Source organism: Batrachochytrium dendrobatidis (assembly GCF_000203795.2).
Source record: "Batrachochytrium dendrobatidis JAM81 unplaced genomic scaffold BATDEscaffold_3, whole genome shotgun sequence".
Taxonomy (NCBI): Eukaryota; Fungi; Chytridiomycota; class Chytridiomycetes; order Rhizophydiales; genus Batrachochytrium; species Batrachochytrium dendrobatidis.
Window position 1 is genome coordinate 169,562 of NW_006281101.1, and position 22,225 is coordinate 191,786.

Sequence of the window (22,225 nt, forward strand, 5' to 3'; positions counted from 1 at the left end):
GTTTAATAAGCACAACTGTTGTTCGAGTTGCGATTGAAACAGACGTATATGCAGTGTAGGTGGATTGAAGCCAGTAGTACAAATCAAGTGGTTGGCTTGTTCAAGTAATACGATGGTGATTGCAGTTGAATGTGCAATTGGCAAATAGATTGCCCTAGCAAATAGTACTAAAAGTATAGAATTGAATAACTATAAACGGAGAATGTTTCGATATTTACGGGCGAGCATACGGGTCAGTAAACCTTTAGCCTAATGCAACGAAATGCAAACGCCCATCCACGTGATTAGGGGCTGCTCAGGTATATTTCTCACTGTTGTATCACAGCGAGACAAAAGGTTTGCCAATTACTCCAATCACAGCCTAAATTGCATTGATCTAGAGTGTATTAATGAGCATGTTTCAGAATTAACAGCACATAAACTGCTCATAAATCTGCTTGGTTTAAAATCCATCAACTACAATCCCAAAAACTGGTCAAAAAACAACCTCGACATAGCAATGTCAAGGACCAATAAGGCTGCAGTTGCCATGTCAACGAATTAAGGATGGTTTCGATTAGGGAAAAAGTTGAGCCTGGAATAGTTAATAATGCTGGTAATTAAGGGTGACATCAAGGTTTTTCTTGGAGGAATTCTGCATTACAGCCATATTCATGCAAAGTGGACCACTTGTATACTCATTTTGCCCCGGATGCCTTTGCTTTGGAACAATGGTTAAATATTTGTTGGCCTTTCTATTGGAGATTGACTTGGATAAACATTCTCAATTCCTCAACAAACAATGTCTATATAATGCATGCACAATCAAATTATAGTCGATTCGAAATTATCCACATTTGGTATAATCATGCATTGTACGATCATCAGACTCGTCCAGATAGTGTCAATGAAACTGTACAAACTCTATTTTGTTGTATCTCAATCTCAATACGGTTGCATTCCAGTTCAAAAAAGCATCTGTAATTGTCTTTATACCAATCTTCAGGGAAAGGCCAGTCAGTTTTGCTAGAGGATATAATTATCCATAAGACTGACTGTTTATGTATCTTGGTACTCTTATTTAATGCTTGACTTTGCATAAACACGATTGTAATATTGATTTGTCCTGTGGTTTTCTAATCCTGGCATTGGCTATATACAAAACCCCATTTTCATCATGTTTCAAAACTATTGATAGCATCAAATAAGTAATAGATTGTTCATCAAACTGGCCGTGGCATACGTGACACGATAGATGCTCATCATTCAAATCAGTAGATGAGCAACTACTAATACTTGTAAAACAACAACATCATCAAACCCGATCATACAAAAATGTGGTTGAATGAATCCTATGCAAGTATCTCCAAATACACGATACATGTCGAGGATGATGGTTGTTGACAATTTTCTATTCATTTCTTCATTATTATCCCTTGTCGATCATTGTAAACTATCACCTGGCTATTCTACCATCAAGTCGGCAATAAAAATCTCGCGACTTATTTCTGCACCCATTCTTACAACTACATTTAATCGGTCTCAATTTGATATTTATAAATCCTAGAATTGGTCATTGTTTGCAGCACCAAATAATTTGCAATCCAGTAATATGCCAAAGCCGTTTGATTTGAATCGGCGCAGACTTTTTTTGACACCAAAGTCTGAGATTATGTTTTAATACATTCGTGGGGTTTGAATACACTCAACAAGCCTAAACTCGCTATCCATTAGCAACGCAAATAACCTTGCATAAATGCCTTTTCCTTTGAGCAATGCACTTGACTGGCTATATGGTGTATGCTTGGGAAGTTTAACCGACTGAAGAATGAATTCTCTTGCATAAGGAAACGGAAACGATCCATTTTCATCTTGAAATGATTGAATATTAGAATAAAAATTGTATCCATTGTTCAATAACAAGTTGTCTTACCATTGCCAAATAGTTTGAAAACACTATCGCGTTCATGACCAACAACAGCAGCTTGTTGGCTTTGAACTAATCTGTTTACAAGCTCATATTGTCCGGGCAGCTAAATATACGTCATTGAAAATATGCAAGAACAAGTTAGTATCGACGTGTTTTGCAAACCATTAGACATTAAGCAGTACCTTGCAGAGCAATGAAACGCATTGATATATGTACACTTCAGTTTGACGGATTTCGGAAATAATCTCATTCAACGAGTCGCATGCATCGGGTCTAAGTAATGTCAAACAAGCACGTAAGTTTGAATCACAAATAGCTTGTTTCAAGCATCCTTGACCAAAAATAGTTACCCAATATCACACCATCTTATTGTAGCAATCTGTTGGCCAATTTTATCCACAGATTGACAAATAAATGGGATAGCCGAAGCTATAGGATGCTTAGACAAAGAATCGTACACAATCAAAAAAAATGTAGGCATCAATCTAGTCACAACACAGATAATTTTGTTTAGACATCACTGTTATAAAGATAATACTAGGCACTTTATCACTAGATCTAAACTGTTTTGCCATGAAAACTCACTCGGACAAAATCTGATATAGAGACATGCTTTCGAGGTAATGTAAAGCCTTGGCAGATTCCTTTTCAAAATCAAACAGTGCCTTTTGTTGAGATGCCGGAACTCGCCTGGCTCTCTAATCAATACCACAAATGCAATAATTGTATGACGATTTAGTATCAGAATCAGAATGTGTCAAAATATGTACACGTACTTCCCAACATTCTCGCCACAGATTGCCAGAATCCGTCATACGTCCACTAAGCCTGCCAATCTCCCCAACTTCCTCAATCCAGTCACGCGGAGAATGCCATCTTACAAAATCTTCCAGCATGGCCCCAGGATTGGCTGCCTTGAATGCCTCCATATCAGAAACAAGCTGAGCACACTGCATACGCGCTCGAAGTTTAGCTGCATCTGCGCTCGTTCCAAGACTTTCAAGAATCTGCTCTTGCTCACGCACCATATCTTCTGTCATGTATCCGGATTCCTGACCATTGGTGGCATAAAATAGTTGTTTCAGTATACAGTGTTGCTAACCCATCAATTCGGCGCACATATAAAAATAATACACACAGTACCTGTGTTTGAGGTTCCCACATGGGTTGTCCATTTGCAATCAGCAACATTCCTTCAAGCAATGCAAGCTCTCCTTTGCGTTCGTCATCGTCAATGGTTTCAATATCACTGGCATGTTTTATGGAGACATTAGCATCGCGTGTAGTATCCAAAATAGCATCAGCATAAGACGGCAGGGAAGTAGAAAGAGTATTGGGCAATACACCATTGCCTTGATTTCGCTGTTGGAAAACTCGCATGTCCTTGACTTCAACAAAAGATCCAGCAAGCTCATTGGATACCGCTGAAACTTGACCTATGTTCAAATCAGCCATGAATGAATTCGTATCGTCTGCACCCGATTCTGTCAGTACGCGTGTGGGTCGCTGCAACGTCACTGCAGTTTTCCCATCCACCCATCCTTCCATTGGCTCAAACATTAAATCAGGTTCGGTGGATGCACCGTTGAACATATTGCGAGGCTCAACAGGAGAAGGTATATTTGATTGGAGTAGGGTATCTTGTGGATGCGTTGAAATGGATGCCTGTTCATGAACAGAAAATCGATCCCAGCTTCTATCACTTGTCCATGATGTACCTTCAAAATTAGTCAAAACTGTTTGCATACTCGTATTAAGCGTATCCATATATGACGAATGACCCGGTTTAATCATCATATGGGTTTCACGACTGCCTATACGAGATGAACCGTAACTACTAGGTGGACGATGCCCAACCGATCTACGCGCGAGTGAGTCCATCTCACTGCAGTAACTGCTATTACTACTACCCTGTGCATCTGTCCTGCGCGTATTCAAAGACATTTTTGAAGAAAAATCATTGTGCACATCATTCTGTGGTCCAATCAGTTTAGCTTCAGTCGGTAAGGCAGTGGAAGGTAAAGAATTACCCCACTTGTTGATGTATTGCTCTCTGCCTTCATTGTTTGTGTGAGCCATGACTGTTGACAGTGTGTTGGATGTCTGTGGAGCAGTAGACTCGATAGATTCAAAAACTACATTTTCGTTCACAACTGGCGTCTTGGACGCTACAGATGGTTGGGTATCTTGCTTATTGCCATGTGCCACGTAATTGGATTCAAAACCAACATTTCCTTTTCCAGCCATCATGTCTGCAGCAGGCATTGCCTGACTAGAATGAATGTGACTATGTGATGACTTGGAAATAACTTTGGAAATAGTATCAACAGAATCACCCACTGTTGCCATTGCCATATCTGTCAATGTTCCAAAAAGTCGTGTGGGTATAAATTGCTGAGCAATTGTTGATTTTAAACTACCTGTGTTGACTTTTATAGAACCAGCGTCCAGTTTATCTTCCGCCTTGTTTTTGTGCGTTTCTTTTTGCAAAGCAATGGTTTCAGCAGATGGGTACATACCCGTCTTTCGAAACATACAACAGTTTAGCATGGCGAGTTTTTGATGCATCAGTGTATAACGCATATCCACATCTACTTTCTTTCCGCTAGTTTGTCCATTATCATCAGCCACACAAATATCGACTCCAGGAATGAATGCATTTAAATCCCATAGCTGCGACAGCTCATTGATAAATTCTTCCCACACCCCTTTTAAAAGCGCAAGTATCCCTGCATCGTATCGCAAATGCTTTGGGCGTAAAAGACACGCATCTAAAAGCCGAACACCCATAAGCCATAAAGGCGAATTCATGGGTACAGTTGCCGACTGATACTGTAATTGTGAAATCAATTGATTTGTAGATCTCATTAGCATTCTATCGGATATAGGCGTATTAGAAGGACTGAATGTGAATGTGGAAGGAATATCTGTTGTGGCTGATGTCTGTAGTAAAGAACTAGGAGTCATGTATGGTGTAGTAGCATGTGTATTCCGCTGAAAACGTGGCACAACTTCAGCTGTTTGAATCATGAATCGAACCGTGTCCATTACATCATGATGATCAACCAACCGTTGTCGTGGATTGTCTAAACTGCGAATGTTGGATAATCCCGATCCGTTGTAGAAACCACCTGGAAGGAGCATATGATCAGTTGATATAGCATGAATCGATGGATTGTCTGGCATAGCATCTAACCAGCCTGCAATGACGGATTTTAACATATTGCTCAAATAGGAACATTTTGGATCTGAAACATTGGCAATCGACAAATTCCAATTCGGTGAAAGTGTTGGATCGATAGATACACCAATGTATGAATTGATAGGAGCAACTGGATAGTACGTTTCCAGTGTGAGCCGCAGGATCGGACTAGGTATGTCCATTACGAGTGGGGTAAACACGCCAGCAACTTGGAATTCTTGTGGGAGTTGTTTGAAATCAGCAGCTTCGATAGAATTGAATTCATAAACATACCGAGTAGCAATTGATGCAAAAATATATTTGTTGATATCTGCAGATGGAATATCAGAGTGGTTCAGATCGAATCTATCTTTGAAAATATTACATATGGACAATAGTGTAGCATAAGCTGGCGGTGAGTAAGGTAAAACTGACATGCGATACCGTTGAACTGCTTCACGCATTCCCATGGATTCAAATCCAGGAATACTCGATCCAGAATGGCACGTAGATACGACAAGGCCCTGGTAGACACGCTTCCAAGTCTGACCTGTCTGGATAAAAACAGGAAGTGTGCACATGATGTTGGACAATGCCAGGGAAAAAGCAGAAGAAAATAGCTTGCTGGTATTGATGTCCACCATGCCAGATCTAGCCGAGGTAAACTCGGTATCGTCTTCGTCAATGCCATTGTATATGGCATCTGGAGACCACCGATTTTGAAAAGTTTGTACGCCAGAAAACACCAGAAAGTGAGTCAGACTAGTCCATCGATGAAGCAAAGAGTGGTGCTCAAGAATAGATGTGGTTGAAGTAGATCCAGCATTGGTGGCTCCGCCAGCTAGATTCCTAGCAGCAGCAGTAATACGCGAAGCATCAAAACCTCGAGAGCTTGAAGATGTGTATCCAGGATAAGTTAAAAACTCTGCCATGGAATGAATCACTGGAAAATATTCTGAAATAGATTCTGGCAGACTGCATTGTGGCTGTTGATCTTGAAAATGTTTGATATCTGAAGATGTTTCTAAAAAACTCGAAGCGATTGGTGTAGGAAGTGAATGATACGAGATGGTGTATGTCTGCTCCTCGAATACAATTGTCTTGTATCTAATATGTGATTTTAACGAGTCTTGGTTTGGAATAGAAGAGTCCAATGAAGGCATTCCAATGCCATGCGTAGTGGTTTTTGAAGTTGAGCGTCCTGTTGAATTGCAAGTAATTGCTGCAGTTCCAACTGAATCCAGAACACCGAGTCTGCCCTGGTCTACTCCCCATTTGGTAAGAATTGATTCAATGGACACCACTAGTCGTTCAAACGTAGATGCAGACTGAACATGTGGTTGTTGGATATAAAAAAGATGTAGCTATTAGGAGTGCGTTATATGCCTAAAATAGCAAGTGATGGCAGTTCCGACAATCCATAGTATAGTCTAATAAAATCCAGTACTTGCCGTATAGTCAATAATTTCAAAGACTTCTTCCACTTGACTGGTAGGGTTGTCTGGTAATGACATTGGCGAGTTTGAGAAAAGGTTGAATTTCTAGTAAACCGCCATTTTGTCTTGAAATGTTTGACGGAATCAAGGCAATATTTCCATTTCGCCATATTTTAAAACCATTCAGACAGAATCAGACAGCTGTTGTTAGACTAAATAAGCGACGTTGTTTTGGATTTGATTAGAACGAGCAGCAAGTTGTTCATCAAACTGGTCGCGATACAAGACACGATCAACAGATGGTCTCGTTCAAATCAACGCTTGTTTTTCAAAACCAGGCATTACAATCAAGTATTGCTTTCTTGAATTGAAACACGATCGTATTTGAAGTCAAGATACAACAAAGACCAGTTGGATTGACAGTATTCAAATTTAGTATCTGATTTTAAACTTGTTAATAGTGCAGTGTATGATCAAAGTTGTGTCTATGAAAGAATGGGTTAATTTGTAGTAAAAAGTGTAGCAAGTATTGAATCGTTGTTTATTTCAAAGCAAACAAAAGTCATTTCAAATGGAATACAAGTAGTCCATATTTTGAATAAAGGATTTGAAGGCCAGATTTAGAGTTCGCGAAAACTTTCATAAAAATCTGACACAGTTCAAACACTTGCGATTCCACGCGATTTTCGATTCTGCTTGTAAAAAGGTTGATCATGATCAACATTCAACAGTCAAAGCTAGAGTTTTGTTTAATAGTGTTTTTGGGTCAAGGAGGTTTGTGGTATAATATCACACATCAAAGTGGCTCAACCATAATTCAACATAATCACGTGGTAACGCGTGACTATATTCACCAGTTGAACCATTTTAATGTTTAAACAGACTTTGATTATCTGAGCATTCGAGGTCAAGTTGTTTAAGCATTCACTTCAGCAACTTGAATATACTTTGGTATAACATGTCAGGACAGAGAGAGAATGGTTTACACAAAAACAATTTTGGTTACCGACATCACAAGGACGACGATTCGTCAAGGCAAGTGGATTCTTTATCCAGATTCCAACCTGAAAAAACTCGCTGGTTTCTTCAGATTCATCCATTCATGAGCAACCGTAAACCTTTTGTGCACTAACCATGAAAATACATGCTGGATTTCTGATAGTTTTCTAAATGAACCCAAACGGCAGTTTAAAATTACTCTTGCAAATCATGGTCCTCTAGATTCAGGATGCAACGCAAAGCGAATTCTGTAAGTGATTTCAACATTCAGACGAGCTGATTTATTCCAGTATCATCCTATATTCATGTCGCTTATGCCATTCCTTTAGATATAGAAGCTTGATCGAAACCCTGGTGTTTAATACCACTGATGTAGTGAATGCAGAACTGCTGCTCTGGAAAGAACCTCATTTGCGAATGATCGAGTCATATAGAGAAAAGTTCAAGGCAAGACTCACGCTGTAAAGTCGATTGTATTTGTTTTTAAACAGTTTGATTTACCATGATGTGAATTCAACAGTCTCCGAAACAGCAAGCAGGCGCTACTGCTTTAGTATACGCTAGCTTTAGATCTTTTTTAAGCGATTCTATTGGGTTTTATCTTGAGCTTATTCGAAAACTTCAAGAAAGAGCACAGTTAAAGATCGTGCACCAAACAGTGATACCAAAACTAGAACTGTGTATGGAATTCTTTCTTGAAGTAGGCAAGTGATTTCTTGATAGACTTGCCAAGTATCTTTTTTGTTCATACGCTACTTTATCACTAACCGAGTTGTATCGTGTTTTGGATTTTGGATTTTCAAAAGATCCGTGTCATCGTCATCCATCAGAAAAATGGCCGATTGAAGACAGTCAGACTATTCTTGTGATTCATCGATGTCTTGTTCGACTCGGGGATTTAGGTAATGTATAAGCATTGATACTTCAAATGACTTGAAATGCTTATGTATATTCACGCATTGCAAATACTCAGCTAGGTATAGAGATCTTCATTCTGGACGCAGTCACAAGGAAGCCAAATGCGAACTGGCCAAGCGATTCTACCAGATTGCCCTAGATTTATTGCCAGAAAATGGTCATCCATACAACCAGCTATCTGTAGTAGCCAGCAATTGCGAGACTGACTATTTGGGATCACTTGAGCTTTCATTTCGGAGGTATGTTTTGGTTTGATAATTGAATACTATAGTGTATATTAATGACAGTTTGGTTGCAGTATTGTCATCAAAACACCATATGCTATTGCGCTTAGCAACATCCGTGCTACATGTGAGGGCGGACTAGCCAAAGTCCAGCAGGGATGCTCTAAACCCAACTCATTGCCACCAACATTTGCATCTGAATTCAAGGCACATATTGGACATTTGCTAAACAAGACTCCAAGGTATAAAAACAAGTTGTATTTTTATTCCTTGAATTGGTGTAGAGTTTGATTTTGTTTAACCTCAGTGTTTTAGTTTACAAAATTTTACATCTGGATCAGATTTGATAGTGTCCAAACTACGAACATTTTTATCGAATAGTGCACTGCGGAGAAGACTGAACATATCATCAGATGACATCAAAAGTATTTTGATTATATCTCTTGGCACACTGTATATCTGTGAAACCCCGCATCTTTTTGGCTCCGAAACACACCCACCCTCTACACGGTCATCCAAAGCAAACATGGATCAAAGTGCCCAAATGGTGTCTGGCATGCTGAGTTTTATATGGAAACTGTTTACTGTAGTGTTTGAACATGCATCGGAAAAGTTTGCGCATCAACTTCAAAACCATGTTTTATGGGATTCAAAACAACATGGCACAGGACCTGATGCGCTCGACTTTTTGGAACCATTTCTTTTACATATTAAACTGGCACTTACGTTTCTTGTGAAACGGATTTCAGCCAATGAAGCGACTCATCCATCTACTCCTACTGATTGGAAATCCGTGGCAGATATATGTACGACTGTATCTAAAGCTTTTGGCATGCTCGAAAACTGTTCAGTGGATGATATTGCAATACTGGCCAAGTTTAATCTAAAAGAAGACATAGATTGGCAAAATTTTCTTGTTTTGCAAACCATGGAAGCACCTCCAATTTCTGTTTTCAATGATGAACTATCGGAGCATAAGATGATTCAAATCCGTATGGCAAAAATCCTTGCTCTAGCAACTCAACTCTGTACTCTTCAAGTAAGTGTGTTGCCACTGATACTTTTTGTTGATTAAGAATCAGGTTTAATGTAACATTTGTATTTTTGAATCTAGCCATTGCATCTGGTTTCATTGATACAGCCAGTCAAAGGACATTCAATTTTAGTATTCAGCGTCGCCTCTACACGATCAAATGCCATTCAACTTCAAGATATGAGCTTACATGAACCTTGGGATTTTACTTTGGATCAGCAATCTAATTTAACCACACCTCTTGGGTCAAATCATTCGGTGAATCTTCACTATCATACCTCGCATCAATCCGATATACCCAATATTTGGAAACGACCCACTCACAGTGTATTACCACATGATGAGGTGTTTATGAAACGGCCATTAGGAGTTTCACCGATCGGATCTACAGATTATGTAGTGTCAGATCATTCAGCATTGCCTATTCGATCCGATCCAATGACAAAGCATTCTGAACAGTGTGCAATGTCTACAATATGGCCAACAGAGGCGATATCGCCTACACGATTGGACACGATTGGGCAACCAACGACACTACCAAGAAACCGATTGTCCTGCGATGCTATAGACCAGCATCAATCTGGGGATGATCTTTTTGATGACATTGATCGAGAGGTCAATGCTCTTGGATACCTCGATCTTGAACATTCCAATATAGGTCAAGGATATGGAACACGTCAACGTTTTGCAAGTGATTTTGGGTTAAAAGAGGGAACGATTTCAACGGAAGCAGACATGAATCGACCCATCTATGAAGGATTGAGTCATTTAACGACTTCTGAACGTTGCCGAACTCTGTCCATGTAAGCATTAAAGATTGAATATGCAAAAATCCAATGATTGACTTGATTATTTTGAATTTAGCAATACAACGGACACGCTGGATATTGGACCAAGTTTATCTGATGAATTCCGATCACAAGCATTTGCTCCAGCACAACGACACACAGTAGGTGAATGCGCTCCAACTCAATCACTCTGGACATCACAAGAGAATCAAACGTATGGATTTCCAGTTGATGGAAAACGAGAGTTTACATTGAACAATGGATTAAGAACAGCACAAGATTATGACAAATTCCGAGCAGGACAAATCAGTTGGATGTCAGTAGTTGATAACCAGCCAAAGTAGTCGAGTGTTGGCATGGAAGAATAATAGTATAATAAAGTGATGGAATTCTTTACATTCTTGAGCAAGAATGAGAACAGATCGAAGCGTCCAGTTTTCAACATTAGTTCAGACTCTACGCAAGCAGACATTAGAAAATAAAGACTCTTCTGGTATGAAAGTATTGACTCTTGTAGTGTGACAGACTCTTCTAGTGTGACTTGACTGACTCTGACTTTCTGTTTAGATGGAAGTCATGTTCTCCGGCCATTCAAACCAAAGCATGTCAGCGACCCTTTCCTGCAACAGGCCAACAAGATAGTAATGTTCATGTCATGATAGTCATTGCACTTCAAGTCCACTAACTCGACCTTTAAGTTGTCGCATATATCAAGGCTGAACCACTACATTCTCACTATAAGAAAACCTTATCTGCAATTGGGCAACATGGCATCTGTAGCTTCTTTCGAGCATGCATTGCATGCTCAAGAGCATCCATCATCCACCATGTTACCTACTGCTACACCCATGGAAGTATCACTCATGACTGATGAGAAAAAGGATGTGCTTGACATGCAGATTCAGGCTATCATCAAGGGTTGTTTGACTATGATTCAAGCTCTCTCAAAACTAATAGGTAACTACTTGATTGTATCCACTCTCAATTTATAATTCTAACTCTTGAATATGGTCTTGAACATGAAAAGATGCGAATGCAATGAATGACAAAACAGATGAAAAAACTGGGTTTTTGAGCATGTTTGAAACTCGAACAAAACTTGCTGGAACAATCCATTTAAAATCCATGCGAGAATCTGTAGTATGGATTTTGGAGCATCGACTCATGTCAACATCGAATATCCAACAAGCCATGCAAGAGTATCGACTTGAAAGAAGTATTCGTCATCAGGAAAGGTTGGATCTTGTCATGTTGTTGATTCAATTCCTTATTGTACTGACTTGTTTTAATCCACTAGTTATCTACGTCAAGATTTAAGTCATCTTAAAGTGTTATTACCCAAATCTCCTGATCGTACAACCGAGGCACGCTCGTCGTCTTTGAGTCGTTTTGTTCCCAATGCAGTCAAGGCTCGCGTAGGTCGATTTAAAAATAATCGATTGGATTCATCTGGATCGGGTCGAGAATCTTTAATTCAATCCGATCCCATTTTAACTGATTCATCTCCTCAAAACACCTCACCACAACATTCATCTACTACCAATACAACTCCATTCAAATTCGATTTTCCAGTCGATCCCTATGCATCCAACAGTATGGACGAGGATGAGTCTCAAATGACGTTCACTGTAGGAGAACGTGCTGCTCTCGAACAAGACAACTCCACCATGATGGACCAACTCGAATCCACATTAACTCAAGTACGAACTGCTACTCAATCCCTCAACGAAATCGCTCAACTGCAATCAACTCTAGCTCATCATCTCCAAGCACAATCCGAAACGATTGATTCCATTTACGATGATGCTGAAAAAGCAAACCAAACCATTGCCAAAGGCAATGACAATTTGAAAAGCGCGCAAAAGTATTTCGGTGGTCCACGATGGTGGGTGTTGTATGTTTTACTGACTATAAGTGGATTGTTACTACTTTTAGATTCGTTTTTTTAATAAAATCCGTTCTTCAAACTGCTTTCAAATCGTGTTTGGGTTTTATCCATATCTTGTCGTTTGGTTTTATCATTGTTACAACTCTTAAAATAGCTTACTGCAAGCGTTTATCGGTTCATTGGAAATGCATTTCGATAAAACAATGGTTTACTCTCGATTGATTCGTACTATGTTTTACAAACATCAAGCTTGAAACCAACCACCAATAAAATGAACCACTACAGTTGAAGCATTACTAGTATTGCTAAACAGTGCAGTTTACCTATACTTGAAATAAACGATTAAAGTCGGGTCAAATCAACACGCTTAAAGGGTTGATCAACACCTTACCCTTTGTAGTGGCTGTCATACGTGTTACTTGCGATTCTCCCCAGTTTTTTTAGTAGATGAGGTTGCCAAAGACTGCGGATCAGATACAGTATTGTCAAGAGTGGTGGGTTTGATACTCAATGCATCCAGTTTGTGGTGGATATGATGTGGAAGAGGCAAGGGGTTTACAATTTTTAAAGTCTCGGTTTCAAATTGAGAGTCTAAATCAGCAGTGGAAGAGTAGCCAGTAGACGAACTCGCCTCATCGCTGGTAAATATCAAGTAAGAACTGTCGTTTTCAGAGTCGGATGACTTGGAGTTCATTTGATCACTTTTGGGCGATCGTTGAGCAGCCTGACCACGAAGTTCGTGACGACTCCAAGAAACTCGGTAGTTTGCAAAATCATCTGTTGGTGTGGTATAACTCATTGAGGATTTGGTCGCACTAGCTATAGTAATTGCATCCAAATGTCCAGCACCATGTTGGTGAGAACCTGACGCTGCTTCGGATTTGACGGGAGAGCCATTTTTTCCTGAGCCGCCCAGTCTTGAATCTAAAGGAGATGTTCTTTTTCCGTGAGATGAATTTAGCTTTGTTGGTGATTTGGACAAACTCTCGCCTCGTCTAGGAGACTTTGAATGACGAGAGCGTCGTTTTGCAGGGGAACGAGATCTTGATACAGCCATGGCACTACGAGACTCTCTATCATTCCAATCCACGCGATAGCGACCAAATTCTGAAGCAGAGTTTGGTAAAGCACCCAAAGCAGATGTTTGAAAGCCAGAACTAGCAAACGACCCGATGGCTTCAAACATTCCTGGGGTTTGGTTTGGAACTTGGTACTATAAACATAGTGTAACAATGAGTCAAACACTAGTTTTTTATATGGATCAAGAATGATATGTACCTGAGACCAGTCACGATCGAGTTTAAACGTGCGTAAAACAAGATGAAGCTCGTTCTTGTCGAAAACGGCCCACCAAGAAGCCATGAGGTCCTTGACTCCATCCGACATTTCACCACTAATCAAGAGTGTATAAAAAGAATTTAGCAACGTGATATTCAACATCCATCCAAGTATACGTACAAAGGCATAATGGAGCCATCAAAGAAGCGAGACATTTTCCATGGTTTGGTAGATCCAATAAAATGTACAATGGAAATGTTGGCACTATAGTGATGAAAAGCAGGCAGATAAGAGTAAAACGCAGATGGAGTCACATTGAAAGTGAAGGGTAAACGACCAGTGCGAGGATTAACAGGAGATTCACACGACCATGATGAGAAGAACGAATTAAGTAGACCTTGGTCACCTCCTGAGGGATATGAAGAAATGGTTAGATATGACAATCAGAGCGAGTTGAGGAAAAGTAAACGATAGAATTTATAATAAAAGCGAGTTGAAAATGGACTCGAAACTTGATGAGCAGCAATGAACACACCATCAAAACTAGTGTTGTTGGCAGCGTATTCGAGCAATTGATGAAAAAGGACAGCGCAAGGTTTTGTGACAAAGACACCAGAATTGAAGCAGTCTGGCCAACCAGCATCAGGAGCAGCAGCAAAGACAACAGACTCTTGCTCAACGTATTGAAAAAGACAATCGATGTTACGCTGTACCAGGGTATCAGCATCCAAAAACACAATCCGACTATAAGGAAGAATATCAGGATTCCATAAATGCAGTTTAGTGAAGGTAGCAAACAAGTCAGGTCTTCCGAGTAGATTTAAGTTGTCATTGCTGTTGGTTAGTAATTGCTGAACGGGAATGACTTTATCATAAACAGTGAGCAGTGTTTGAATGGCAGCATGTCCGATGTGATCTTGAGAAACAATTATAACTAAAGGATAAAGAGTTGAAGTTTGACGAATGGAAGCAGCAAGAACAAGAGCACCAGGCAAGTAAGACTCGGTAGTCAGTAGACTGACATAGGCATACGAGAATGGTTGCATTGCAGTCGAGTCCAACAATAACTCGAGCGTCGCGTTTGTTGAAAACTGAAAGTTTTGGCTTGAAATTCCATTTTTGGTGTCATATTCACAAAGTATTCACAAAGTGATTTCTGTTGGGTTTCATTCAATATTCATTCAATAATTGTCTTGTTTTTGGAATCAATTCATTTATAATATTCTAAACTGCTTAAATTATACTGTTCATCTATCTAATTCAATCCCATTTCATGGTTTTACTATTACACTGCTTTTATATCAAACTCTAATCTCACTTGAAAAAACTATCATCACGCTTTTTGTATACAAATACAACCAAAACAATTCACTTTATAACACTACTGCAGACATATTGAAATCATTCATCAATAAATCACTCTTTTTGAATCAAAACTTTAGTCTCGACTGTGCATCAAATGAGTTTTACATTTCATGGTAAATCCATTCGTTCTACAACTTCATAGAAACTTATCCACGTGATTCGATTCACTGTTTTTCCCAAAATTCAATTTTTCTTGTTTTCAAAAAACTGTTGTGGTCATGAACCCAGCTCAGATGCGATCTACTGGTCCTGTTGCCATGATGTTGCCTGCACAAACTCATAAACCCATTTCAAAGGGAAAAGGAAGCTCTCTTTTTTCTACCGACATGCATGGAAGAGACGATATGCGCTACGAGGGAAAAAAACTGACGGATCCAATTAATACCGCAGAGGTAATGGGTTTTCCTGTTTTTTTGAATATGGAATATAATCAAATATTACTACAAGGCCATTGTAATGAATTCTTGAATACATACTGGAATCTTTTATTGTAAAATGGAACACTATTCTTGCAGTGATTGTTTTGCTTTGAATTAGATGGTATTCGTTGCGTTGATTAGAATGGATTGCTTCAAATACAATGTTCATACAATACACACAAATCAAACTATAGTCTCAAACTGAGGCTATTCTCATTTGAATAACAATACATTATGCAATCACTAGACTCGTTGCAATCCAAATACTGGATTTGACTGCTGCCAAACTCTTGTATTCTAAAAACTCGAATCTATTCGCGATCTAGTTTAACAATGATTGCACGTATCAGTAATACAACCGTTGTTTTCATACCAATCATGTCACTGGCTGTTTATCATACACTTTTATTTCACATGATTATTGCTTTAATTCAACTTATTCACACATTGGCTACAAATCTCTTCAACTTTATAGGACAAGTGGCGGCTCTTGCCTGCATTCTTGCAAACAAAGGGACTGGTAAAGCAGCACTTGGACTCATTCAACTATTTTTTGGAAACAGATATCAAATTGATTGTCCAAGCTAATGCAAAAGTAGATTCTGATATCGATCCGCATTTTTTTCTTCGGTAACGTCAAATTGTACATCTCTCTAATATTGAACCAATGCATACTAAATTGATCCAATCTTTTGTTTTTGCCAACTACTTTCCACCTACTCATTAACTAGGTTTTTGGATATTCGCATTAAACCACCTCAAGCTGAAGATATTCAAAAAGGTGTAGTGTATGAACTCACCCCACAAGAATGCAGATTGCGAGATATTACCTACGCTGGTACAATTTGCGTAGACATTGAATATGTACGCGGGAAGCAAGTTATTGTAAAGCGAAATATAGAAATTGGCCGCATGCCGATTATGCTTAAAAGTTCCTACTGCGTTTTGACCAACAAATCTCCCGATGAAATTGCTGACCTTGGAGAATGTCCCTTGGATCCTGGTGTGTTTCATATTTTTAAATTGCACACATATCAACACATTTCTTACTTTATAACATCATCGTATTGTTAGGCGGCTATTTTATTATTCGTGGAACAGAAAAGGTCATTTTGATCCAAGAGCAGTTGTCTAGAAACAGAATTATTGTTGAAACAGATCGATTCGGCTGCATTTGTTCCAACGTCACCAGTTCTACTCTTGAAAAAAAAAGTAAAACAATTGTTGCTTGTGGTAAAACAGGCAAAATGGTCCTCAAACACAATTCACTGACAGCAGAAGTTCCCGTCACTGTCATTATGAAGGTGTGGTTTCTATCAGATTGATGATGTTTTGATTCTAAATTTGATTCAATAGTATCTAATTAGTTGATATGTTTCTAGGCAATGGGAGTTGAATCAGATCGTGAAATCGCTGAACTTATTTGCGGTGATGACCTCAAATACTTGGCTCTTTTTTCACCTTCTTTAGAAGAAGGTGCTTCTTTGAAAATTAGTACACAACGTCAAGCTCTAGAATACATTGGCGCCAAAGTCAAAGTCACCTTCAAAACTAACCGTGTCGGTATTCGACGAGACTGGGTGGAAGAAGCTCGTGATTTGCTTGCTACTACTGTTCTTGCACATGTTCCTGTAGAAGCAGATGATGCTGGTGTTTTAAACTTTCGGCCTAAAGCTATTTATATTGCACTCATGATTCGAAGAGTACTCCAGGCTGTCAAGGAAGGTGGTATTGTCGACGATCGTGATTTTATTGGCAACAAGCGTCTTGAACTGTAAGTTCAATCGCAAATTTGTGACGATTTAATCCATAATCTTATTTTATCCCATCAAAGTGATCTAGAATACAAGCATGTAATTAATTACACCTAACTTTTAGTGCTGGACAACTCATGTCACTTTTGTTCGAGGATTTGTTTAAATCATGGATATCTGCCATCAAGCGAGCTGTCGATATTCAGCTGAAACGAACTAACCGAACCTCACAATACGATGCTGCTGCTGCTGTGTCTCAAACATCACGGTTTATTACTGATGGCATGTTTCGAGCCATTTCATCTGGAAACTGGAGCGTAAAGCGTTTCAAGATGGAGCGAGCTGGTGTGACTCAAGTTCTTTCTCGTCTTTCATATGTGTCTGCCTTGGGTATGCTTACCCGTATAAGTAGTCAATTTGAAAAAACTCGAAAAGTGGCTGGCCCTCGTAGTTTGCAGACATCACAATGGGGCATGATCTGTCTCAGCGGAGATACCGAGGTAGTTTTAGGAAATGGCATGGATATTGTGCTACTAACGGATCTTGTCGACGGAGCGTGTGTTTCGACAATCGAACCTCGGACTGGTGTGGTGTCGCCTTCGCTTATTGATCATTACTTTGCCAAGGATGCTACACGGGTTCTTAAAATCACACTTGATGATGGACGAGTCATCAAGGCTGATCCAGAGCATCCATTGTTTGCTGCCAAAATTGACGAGACTACTCGAGGGTTGACTGGGCAATGGCTTAGAGTTGAAGAATTGACTGTTGGGCATCATGCGCTACTAGTAAGCCCGCAGCAAGCGTACTGCACTTCTGAACAATGGACACTTACTCTATCAGAGAAAGAAGTATGTACAGCATCCACTGCTCAGCTTGCCAAGCAACTTTCTGAAATTGGCCTGGTAGATGTGCCTATTCCACTGTCCAAAGTCAAATCTGTAGCTCGGTTATTTGGTCTCGTGTTATCTGCTGGTGATTTTAGTGGCAAGCTGTACGTGGAAAAGGATGAAGATGTAACTGCAGTGAATTCAGATTTGACGGCTCTTGGCTTTAGTCCTGCTCACTGGGTGCGATACCAAGACGATCAGCAAAAATGGTTCAAATGTGACGATAGCAACGGTAAAGCTATTTGTATCACATTAGTTCCCACAGCAAATGCACTTTTGCAGACACTTGGTGCACATGATGCAGAAAAGCAGCATCAATACTGTTTGCTTCCAAAATGGCTACTGGACGCACCAACTAGCATAAAGCGCGAGTTTCTTGGTGCTCTTTTTGGCGGAAATGGTGCTCACATTACTATCTCATGTAATGAGGGCAAATGGGAACCTACCATGTCTGCTCTGACACAACACACTGATGCAGATCATTTGGAAAGCACTGTGGTGTATTTGAAACAGGTCGCAACTCTTTTAGGCATGCTTAATATTTGTTCGTCGGTAAGTAGTGAAAAGCACATTACTGCTGAAAAGACTGGCTATGCAGTACATCTACACGTTGACAACACTGCTGAAAATCTTGTGCGTTTTTATGAGCAAGTTGGCTATCGCTACTGCTTTAATAAAACGAGCCAAAGCTCAGCACCTGTGCAGTGGATCAAGGGCAGTTTATTTTTTATTGAACAACACAGATCCAAATGTCAACACGCCTTTGAATTGTTGCATACCGGACTTGGCACAAAAACTGCAGTTTCAGCAGAAATCAATATGCCACATCATAATCCCTCTCATATGCTGAATGTAAAAGAAATTCCGACTGCCCCAGCTGACGAATATATCACATGGATCGAGTTCAAGGATCGGTACGTACATAAAGAATCGCCTCGGTTTGTATGGGTCACCATCCATTCAATTGAAGAAGCACCAGCAGAGAGATTGTATGATTTCAACACTGTTTCGCAAAACCACTCGTTTTTTGCCAATTCTATCGTATCACACAACTGTCCTTCTGACACTCCAGAAGGTGAAGCATGTGGTCTGATTAAAAATTTGGCACTCATGACTTATATTACAACTGATTCAAACGATGTTTCTCTTCGCAAGTTGGCATTTGTGCTTGGCACGGAAGATATCAATCTTGTTTCTGGATCTGACTTGTACGCTACATCTGAGACCTTTTTGGTGTTTTTGAATGGTGTGATTATGGGTGTACACCGAAATGCCGAGCAGTTTGTAAGTGATTTACGCCGACTGCGACGTGCAGGACGCACGAGTGCTTTTGTATCTATATATCGCACAGTTTCACAGCGTACGATTAACATTAGTAGCGATGGTGGTCGTGTATGCCGTCCATTGATTATTGTTGAACGTGGAATTCCTAAAGTCACTGAAGAGGATATTCGAGGTATTATCCACGGTATACTTCGGTTTGATGATCTTATAGCGCAAGGAAAAATAGAGTATCTTGATACAAACGAAGAGACCGATTCTGATATTGCTGTGTATGAACGAGATATATCATGGACGCAGCCTTCAAATATTAAAAATAGTAAAATCAATTCTGTGTTGATTGATCAACCCAACACTACTCATTTGGAAATCGCACCGTTTACGATTTTAGGAGCTGTAGCAGGACTGATTCCATACCCTCATCATAACCAGTCTCCCCGTAATACCTACCAATGTGCAATGGGTAAGCAAGCCATTGGTACAATTGCCTATAATCAGCTAACGCGGATTGATACGCTTTTGTATTTAATGGTATATCCTCATCATCCAATGGTACGGACACGAACTATTGAAATGATTGGGTTTGATAAACTCCCTGCTGGACAGAATGCAACCGTTGCAGTCATGTCTTATTCTGGATATGATATTGAAGATGCGTTGGTACTCAACAAGGCTTCAGTAGATCGGGGATACGGACGATGCCAGGTAATGCGCAAGTCTTCTACAATGATCAAATCGTACCCCAATCAAACCTTTGATCGACTAGCCGATCCTGTTTTGGATCCATTAACTGGGCAAGTACAAGAGCGATACAATATTTTGGACAATGATGGTATCTGCGGGGTTGGAGAGCGAGTTTATCCCAACCAAATTGTGATTAATAAACAAACTCCGACCGAGACAAGTCCGCGAGTTAGCGCTCCAACCAATGGTGGTGGAAGTGATGACGAATCATCAGCGCCAATGCTGGGTCGAGCTGTTGATCCATCTTCGATTCCATTTAAAAACACACCCATGTCATTCAAGTATCCTGGCGACGCAGTGATTGATCAAGTTCTTCTCACTACCAACGAAGAAGATCAAACACTGATCAAAGTGCTGATTCGCCAGACTCGTCGACCTGAGCTGGGTGACAAGTTTTCATCACGACATGGACAAAAAGGAGTGTGTGGTATTATTGTCAGTCAAGAAGATATGCCGTTTTCAGAAAATGGTGTTGTTCCAGACGTGATCATGAACCCACATGGTTTTCCTTCTCGTATGACGGTTGGAAAAATGATTGAATTGCTGGCTGGAAAAGCGGGACTTTTTGCTGGCCAAGTACAGTATGGAACTGCCTTTGGAGGTAGTAAAGTGGAAGACATGTCACGTATTCTTGTTGAAAACGGGTATAGTTATTCAGGCAAGGACATGTTGACATCTGGTATAACAGGCGAGCCCCTCCAAGCCTATATTTTCTTTGGGCCAGTCTATTACCAAAAACTAAAGCACATGGTGATGGATAAAATGCATGCACGATCTCGTGGTCCAAGAGCGACACTGACTCGCCAACCAACGGAAGGTAGATCTCGCGATGGTGGATTGCGTGTTGGAGAAATGGAGCGAGATTGCTTGATTGGTCACGGTGCATCGTCGCTGCTCATCGAACGGCTCTTGTATAGCTCAGATGCGTATGACGTTGAAGTATGCTCCAGATGTGGTATTATCGGTGCTTGGCATGGTTACTGTCCATTCTGTAAAATGCGATCAGGAGTTGTAACTGTGAAAATGCCCTATGCATGCAAGCTGCTGTTTCAAGAATTAATGAGCATGAACGTTGTTCCTAGAGTGCAGGTCGATGACTTGAAATAAGAGTTTAATTCTGCACCATTTACGCACTTTCCTATTGTGGTCGAATCCACTTGTACATTCAAGGTATTCAATAAAGTTGCGATCCTATTACCAAGATTATTTCATGAGAAATTATATCCGGTTATCCCGACTACCAAAGGCTTGGTTCCAAGTGCCACATGAATACAACACTAAATATGTTTATTGCCAATACTAGTCATATTCACGTAAAATGGAATACAGTTGAACGGATTACCACATTAGTTTCAATAAATCCCACTTGTCCAGTCTCCAACTCTTTGATTGCAAATAGACACTGGATGGCCAGCATGGAAAACAAGAGTCTTCACAAGACGTACAATCTGTCGTTTTCAAATAAAACGTGTCCAACATTAGGGTCACAAAGATGAGTTTGTAATTCGATTAACAACATCAAAAGTCGAACCCAACATCTAGATTGACACGAATGAATCCACAATCCTACAATGTTGAAAGAGAGAACAGGCTCAAAGCTATAGTTTAATCTTGTATGATGGATGTTTAGAGATGGGTTGAGAGACTGTGTGGTTTGATATTCCAAGATTTTCTAAACAATGGTATTGGAATGTTTTCTAATACTCGTTTGATTCTAAACAACATGCTGTTTCATAAGGCTACGAATTCACTGGTTAAGCATGTCTTTTGCCAGACAACAATGCCATGAAGTAGAACTCCATATTGTTTTCCAAACCCAGCTGAGAATTACTTGGTGTCTGGAATGGCTCGACACAAAGCCATTCCAAACACCGAAAAAGAAGTTTGAGCTTCAATAAAGGAGATAATCAATTTTCAATAGCAACGAATGTTGAATTGTTTATTCGTGAGCATAATAGAGGCTCCAATTGCAAGATAAATACAAAAATGGTTTTATTTTACGTGAATGCGAGTCGACGAGTTCAGATGGTTTACTTTCGTAAACCCGACACTAACATCGCATTAAAGTCAGTAACAACACACTAATAGTATGATTCATGGATTTCCAGTACAAGAACA

The 22,225-nt window shown here is 39.9% G+C and overlaps 5 protein-coding genes across 5 annotated transcripts; 3 read left to right on the top strand and 2 right to left on the bottom strand.

The window, feature by feature from the left end:
- Window positions 1-1,378: 1,378 nt before the first annotated feature.
- Window positions 1,379-6,696, bottom strand: BATDEDRAFT_34532 (uncharacterized protein; the record flags this gene model as incomplete). The annotated part of the gene is made up of 8 exons (XM_006677333.1): window positions 1,379-1,850; window positions 1,913-2,012; window positions 2,092-2,182; window positions 2,260-2,394; window positions 2,495-2,607; window positions 2,686-2,961; window positions 3,053-6,418; window positions 6,538-6,696. 8 exons carry the CDS (start codon window positions 6,694-6,696, stop codon window positions 1,657-1,659), a joined length of 4,434 nt encoding a protein of 1,477 aa, XP_006677396.1. The 3' UTR covers window positions 1,379-1,656.
- A 788-nt stretch (window positions 6,697-7,484) lies between these two features.
- Window positions 7,485-10,832, top strand: BATDEDRAFT_23258 (uncharacterized protein; the record flags this gene model as incomplete). The annotated part of the gene is made up of 10 exons (XM_006677171.1): window positions 7,485-7,606; window positions 7,689-7,775; window positions 7,855-7,986; window positions 8,096-8,225; window positions 8,298-8,427; window positions 8,499-8,682; window positions 8,742-8,909; window positions 9,049-9,706; window positions 9,782-10,503; window positions 10,565-10,832. The coding sequence occupies 10 exons, from the start codon at window positions 7,485-7,487 to the stop codon at window positions 10,830-10,832; spliced, it is 2,601 nt and encodes an 866-aa protein (XP_006677234.1).
- Window positions 10,833-11,255: 423 nt separating this feature from the next.
- BATDEDRAFT_87218 (uncharacterized protein) lies at window positions 11,256-12,437 on the top strand (the record flags this gene model as incomplete). Its single annotated transcript, XM_006677439.1, has 3 exons — window positions 11,256-11,445; window positions 11,516-11,723; window positions 11,786-12,437. 3 exons carry the CDS (start codon window positions 11,256-11,258, stop codon window positions 12,435-12,437), a joined length of 1,050 nt encoding a protein of 349 aa, XP_006677502.1.
- Window positions 12,438-12,791: 354 nt separating this feature from the next.
- On the bottom strand, window positions 12,792-14,700 carry BATDEDRAFT_23260 (uncharacterized protein; the record flags this gene model as incomplete). Its single annotated transcript, XM_006677172.1, has 4 exons — window positions 12,792-13,589; window positions 13,655-13,769; window positions 13,835-14,063; window positions 14,190-14,700. 4 exons carry the CDS (start codon window positions 14,698-14,700, stop codon window positions 12,792-12,794), a joined length of 1,653 nt encoding a protein of 550 aa, XP_006677235.1.
- Window positions 14,701-15,345: 645 nt separating this feature from the next.
- Window positions 15,346-21,214, top strand: BATDEDRAFT_29606 (DNA-directed RNA polymerase III core subunit RET1; the record flags this gene model as incomplete). Its single annotated transcript, XM_006677305.1, has 9 exons — window positions 15,346-15,411; window positions 15,914-16,068; window positions 16,170-16,441; window positions 16,513-16,742; window positions 16,821-17,212; window positions 17,317-17,692; window position 17,748; window positions 19,155-19,635; window positions 19,684-21,214. The coding sequence occupies 9 exons, from the start codon at window positions 15,346-15,348 to the stop codon at window positions 21,212-21,214; spliced, it is 3,504 nt and encodes a 1,167-aa protein (XP_006677368.1).
- Window positions 21,215-22,225: the final 1,011 nt, after the last annotated feature.